Source organism: Rhyacophila brunnea, unplaced genomic scaffold (assembly GCF_057557595.1).
Source record: "Rhyacophila brunnea isolate RB1 unplaced genomic scaffold, BYU_Rbru_1.0 scaffold_4, whole genome shotgun sequence".
NCBI classification, from domain to species: Eukaryota; Metazoa; Arthropoda; class Insecta; order Trichoptera; family Rhyacophilidae; genus Rhyacophila; species Rhyacophila brunnea.
Window position 1 is genome coordinate 8980081 of NW_028233068.1, and position 6412 is coordinate 8986492.

The 6412-nt window shown below is 32.4% G+C and overlaps 1 protein-coding gene across 1 annotated transcript in view; it reads right to left on the reverse strand.

Moving 5' to 3' along the window:
* Window positions 1-5671, reverse strand: part of LOC147066822 (chymotrypsin-like elastase family member 1) — a 32576-nt gene extending 26905 nt beyond the window's left edge. Inside the window, exons 1-2 of the mRNA XM_085954494.1 lie at window positions 5406-5671; window positions 3890-3993 (exon numbers count right to left, since the gene is read on the reverse strand). Of these exons, the coding sequence (XP_085810620.1) occupies window positions 3890-3993; window positions 5406-5478 (177 nt within the window). The 5' untranslated portion in view covers window positions 5479-5671. The remainder of the gene's footprint in view (window positions 1-3889; window positions 3994-5405) is intronic.
* Window positions 5672-6412: the final 741 nt, after the last annotated feature.

The window sequence follows — 6412 nt, forward strand, 5'->3', positions numbered from 1 at the left end:
CGGTCGATAGTCGCCTTTTGTATAGAATAGACCCGCAGGTGGATTCGCAAGTTTTCGGCCCATATTACAAGTAGCAATTCGTTAAAATTACTTTCAATATGAACTATTAAATTACTTACAATATAAATCGCGTATTACTAAGATACCTCATCTGATTTACTGTTTTGTTTTGAACATAATAATTATCGCTGTCATCCAATACCTCAACAATGTTTATTATCAAGTTTTTCATGTGTGTATATACCTAAATCACTTGCTCTATTATAGACTTATAAGAATCTTCGATTTTTATATTGTGTTTTTATTTGGAATGTAATTAAAGAAAAAACGAACAAAATTTTGATGTTTATGCCATATCTATCGATTCTTTGTCTTCCCGCATTTCTCTCTGAATGGTGCTAATAGGTACGTCAGTGGCTTCGTTTGCCGATTTAACTATATTATATTTCAAATTTTACTGTTTTTCATCAACAAACAAATATTTTAAATAAACATAAGCAAATATTTTATTTACAAGTCGTCAGATGAATGCAGAACTATTCTAACTTACATTTGAAATTTTTGAGGAGAGAGTTTTTTGAAACAAATAACTGAAATTATTTATTATCTTTATGGATAAATGGATGCACCATATTTTAGTAGGATTATTGATGAAAAAAATTGTTGCATACGCACCGACTGATTCTGACTACGGAGGCTACTTAGGCCCCCTACGATAAAAATTCAACAATCTAATTTCAATTTTTCAAATAAATCAATGCATTCAAACAATTTAAAAAAAAAATTATCTACGCGAATTGCTTAATATTTATCGGTAAATTCATATATACGTACCTGTCTAAATAACTAGAATTTAATTGCAAAGAAATCGATAGTAAAGATACAAATTTACATAGGGGGAGCTTTTTTTGTTTTGTTTACTATTCGTAGGTATCTTCCTACTTAATTAACCTTTTTTAAATTTTAATCATGGGCTATTAGAGCCCCTAATTTTATGCAGGGATTATGTTACACTTTGGGAAATACCTATTTTCAACTCGGTTTGTGAGTAATATGCTTCTTTTTATCAAATTTCAATATAATTTAATAACTGAGTGGCAGATTTTAACTATTCTATGGCCCCTTTGATTTTTTCTCATGAATCGGTTGCCTCATGTTACGTTAGGGAAACGCGCCTCTGACTCACAATCAGTGCTGTCTACATACTTACAGTTTAATCAATAGTACGTTACACGCAACAGTTTTGAGTCTCGTGAATAAAAAGAAATGTGTCGATGTTATTTTTAACTTCCAGTCGGTGATGAAGGTCCTAAAAAAGACTAAGAAGAACCAATTCCTTTTACCTGATTCATTTGTATTTATCCATTTCTGAGGGGGGGGGTTCAATTTCAATTTATTTATTTTTAACATATTGTGGACATTACAAATTATAAGTTTAAGACGTTCACAACATGACATTTAGAAACAAAGAAATATAAAACAGTATTACATAAAAAAAGAGATAGATCAGTATAGAGATAGATAGTATGTTATTAAACAGTAGAAATGTGTAAATACAACAAATATAAATTAGATAGGTACAAGGAAGTACACCGGATGAGTTAAGCAGACCCTATTTTAAGAATTTATAAAACAACGTACACCTATTCTCATCCTCACGTAGGTGGAATATATCAACACCCGAAGCAATTTCGTTGAACATAGTTATCACCCTCCCAATTGGAATTACCAGTGGCAGGTTGGTTCTGCACCTTGGCAGAATAAATAACTGATGGTCTCTATTTAAGATAGTTATCAGCGACACACAGGTCAACAAGGTTCCAAAATCGAAACCCTCCCTTGTACCTAATAACAATAAACACTGCCTAAATCAAACCATCGTAGCTTAGATATGATATGGGCGATCTAACAAAAATAATGCACACTTTTCCAGTCATACTTATTGATGTTTTACTTGAATTAATAATAAATATTACAGATGCTCCTGGTTAGTATTTTAAAATTCATTAAGCCCTGCCTAAAACTAAACCATAATCGATACAAAATAATCTTCTATCTATAAAATAACAAATTATTAAAACGAATATTTTTTTACTATTATATAATATGGCTTGGATTTGAATTTTAATAACTTACAAATACTATCTACACATTTTAGCCTAAGTTCAATGAAAACAAATAGGTATTCAGTGTGCACTATTTATGTCGGCTCTTAACAGCCTACCTCCACCCTCCGCCACTGATAATTTAGTATATGGTATAGAGCAGGGGTTCAGAAAGTGTGTCCCGCGTGATTTTTTGATGTATGCCTCAAAATTTATTTTAAATCTGTATTAATTTCAATATTTTTCAAGATCCCTTTTCATGAAAACCGGTCGCTGTTCCCGTAAATATGCAGTTTGAATCAATAGATTTTCAAACTTAAAAATAAAAAAAATATTACGAACGTGGAAACAAAAACATCTTATCGTGATAAAAATTTAATTCAATTCTGCGAAGGACTTTTACTTGAGGTATATCAAATACAGTTAAACATGCTCATCAAAATCTATCGACTGCTTAATCTCCAAACCAGCTAACTGCACTTTTGACCAAAAATTAGATTTTTGATGGCATGTTGTTATAAAGCAGGGGTGGCGAAACTATAGCACGTGTGCCACTGGTGGCACGCAAGATGATTTTGCATGGCACGCTTTTGATGAGAAAAAATACCTATAATAATAACAAATGACAGATCGCATTGTATAAAAAATAGCAGGTAAATACTCTTCAAGAATAAGCATTACGTTTAATGTAAATATATAATTGCATAAGTTGGTCCTTAGATTTTATGTGTCACAGATAATATTATCACACTAGCCTCATCAGGCCGCAGAGGATTTACGACGCTTTCTTTAGACAACTCTAACGAGAGAATGCCTCATCTGATCGGACCAATTCTCAATCTCAATGTCAATTTATGCGATAAGAACAAACCAATTAATACATTAACAAAAAAAATATTTCTATCACCAAATAAGAAACAAAAACTTGGTGAAGCAAGTAGTAGTAATTCTGGCAGACAGCTTCAAAATTGATGGACCGAAATGTATGGCGTAATTGAAAAAACGTGATAAAGCTATACGTTTGCTATGTTCTGCGAGTGTATCTATTTACTAGAATTGTTAAAAACTATTTTCCTCATGAAAAACTGCTCGGCACGTCAGACAGTTGAAAAATAATATTTGGGAAATTTTGGCACGCGTACTGTTATAAAGCATGTTTTCTATGCTCACACAAAATTACAAACTTATAAACCTATAAATAAATGCGCTATCGTTCTTAACACAAAACAGTTCAACATCGTTCAATTATTAAGTTTTCTTCCTGAATAATGGAGTTAGCCGGTTTATAGATTGAGCAGTCGCTATGTTGCTCGCCAGTCTACATACGTCTTGCTATGGCATACCAGCATCCATGAGTTTCGCATACACTCTGAATTGCCGTACAGAATTTACACAAATAAAATATAGTCACCAGACCAGGTGTCACTAGCCTCCCTTAATAGTTATTCTCTCAGGTAAGTTTAATTAATTTTCCTTACCTGATTCTCGTTTTCAAATTATTAAATATAAAAATAATTTCTCAGACGTCAATGAAACAGTTTAAAAAAGGTAATGAAGAAAGTTTTATCCAATCAAAAACAACAACGAATAGATCTCATTTCTCATTACGGGTAAGTTAGCAGCGCACCGTCAAAATTGATATCCAAAAAAATCACCGGTCACCACTGGTCTCGACATTCGATCTTGGCGGAAAATCTTCGAATTGTAGCACAGTATAGTCATCAGACTGCTACTAGCCTTCTCAGGTAAAATTATTAGTTATGCGGTTAATTAATTTCCCTTACCTGAACATCATTTCCTTTTTGCAATTCCATCTGAGCGTGTATGCAGTTTCTTATATGGACGCAGATTCCAGGTGATCGAGATCGCCTAAAAGTGCAGGTATTACCTGTAGATAGGTATCATAAAGAAGATATTTAATATTTGCGGTACTTAATTAATACAAAATTATGATAGGAACGATAATTGTATTCTTCTTGAAGTATGTGGGAATTACACTAAATTTAGTGTATTTGTATTATGCTTCCAAAACGCAAATACATTGACTGAAACCAACAAAATTTAAAAAACAAAATAAAATCCATCAAATATACTTATAGAATTGTCGCGATAAATTCGCATAATATGTTAATATAACAAATATTATTTCGAAAAAGAAAACATTCCTGGCAAATATTTCGAATTATTATATAAATATTGATCCAATGTAGCGCATCCAACAAGCGTTGAATTTTACAGAGATTTTCCTGCACCTGGACTTATAGTATTTGTGAAGATTGGCAGTTCTAAAATATTATGATCTATACATATTTATAAAGATCAACATAATAAATGTAGGTAGATACTTTCAGTTGCTATAAAATAATATATTAATATTCTTATGTACTACTTTTTCCATATGTTTTAATGAATACAGGTATCATGGCCCCCACAAAGGAGAGGCTGACAGGGCTTTAGTCTGGGGCCCGGCGTGGCAGGTTGACCAGATTAATGAGATAAAAACACATCATAAATTTGCTTTAATAGTAAAAAAAAGTCGCCTGCGGCGCTATTATACCTCGTGATCATTAATATTTAAAATTACATATATGATTGTGTGATGTCATTTTTGATTATTGTATGTCAATACTCCTCCATAATTCGAGGGCTTAGTGTCAAACAACACTATCTACAAAAGTGCAACTTTACAGGAGAGCCAAAAGTCGTTATTTTAGATTCTTGTAACTCAACAAGGGAAATGTTTATTTAAAACCTAATGTTAATATTTTATTGTACATTTATCCTGCTTATGATGATGTAAAAATTTATACGGATAGTTTTAAAAAAAATATGAAAACAAGGGTAACTTATATGTAGTTAGCGTTAAACTTTACTGACGATTTAATAAGAAATTAGAAAAGATTGACATAACGTTGTTTGACTATCGTGTAGCCGTAAATGTAAAATAACGTTATCTCAACAAAAAAAAACACTTTTTTGTAGATAACGTTGTCTGATTTTTTTTTTTTTTTCCACTCGAATTAAAGTAATATGTACTTATTAAAAATACAAAATATCGCTAGTAATACACTAAATAGGTAGTACCCTAAAACACAATTTGAAAATGTTTATGTAATACGTCACATTGCCTAGATAGCGATAGATAGGGGGGCCGCTAAAGATCCTAGCCTGAAGGCCCGCTTCAGGATGTGGGTGTTATGACAGGTATTCAATAAGAAATACCGAAATACCAGTATTGATATATTTATTCGGTATTGCAATCCCTAAGGTATATGATAGGTATATTAATTATTGTATTACCTTCATGTTGCGCCAATGTCAACGATATCATTAAAATGACAAAACAGAAAACCGTTTCTTTTACTTTCCCCATTTTACTTGAACCGATCGAAAATTAATTATATTGAAAACACACGCCTGACTATTTTTACAATAAAATGACGTCACTGTAAACCCAATATCTGATTTTTTTTTAAAAAAAAAACAGGTAGTAATGGCAACACATGGATATCATCTAGCAACTAGCTAGAAGACATCCGCACGACGCTACCTATTATGAATAAATGAATGACAACCGACTTTAAGGAAATAATTATAGAAAACTAATTACTAAATCAGTCATTTTTATTACACCTATACTGGGTATTGGCAAAGAATAAAACAATGTCAATATGTAGGGTTACCATATTATAATTATTATTCTCTTTTCTCCGGACACATTTTATGTTTTGGTTTATTTTACGTAACGTAAAGAAGCGAAAAAACGAAGAATAAGATCGGCGAGACAGTGAGCACTTTTACGTGTATACAGTTATTATCGCGATAGTTTAAAATACACACTATTGCTGCAAGTAAATCCATGCACGTTTACAGGCGCTATAAGGTTACAGTAGGTTACAGCACCATATACCAGTGGCGAAGACTCCATACTAGACGATTATTTAAAGCTTACCTTCTTAAGAAAAATATTTTTTATTTTCATTCTATTCATAATATATTGTGACGTTGCAGACGTCACCAACGGGCTAATTAACCATTGTAATTAGTGGAGAGGTTTTTCTCTCGCGGGCAACACAAAAATCCTGCGGTTGGTACTTCAAGCTTCCGGGTTGGATAAGTGGTGGGGGGAATCGATGTTAGGCGATCGAATTTTGTTTGGATCCATTCCCTTTCTGGTTGACCCTTGACACGAGTGGACGTGGGAGGAGTATATCCCGCATAGCGGAATCGCTATGCGGCTGTAAATACATTTCATTTTTATTATTAATTAATCTTAAGTATTTGTTATAATTATAACCTCACTCACA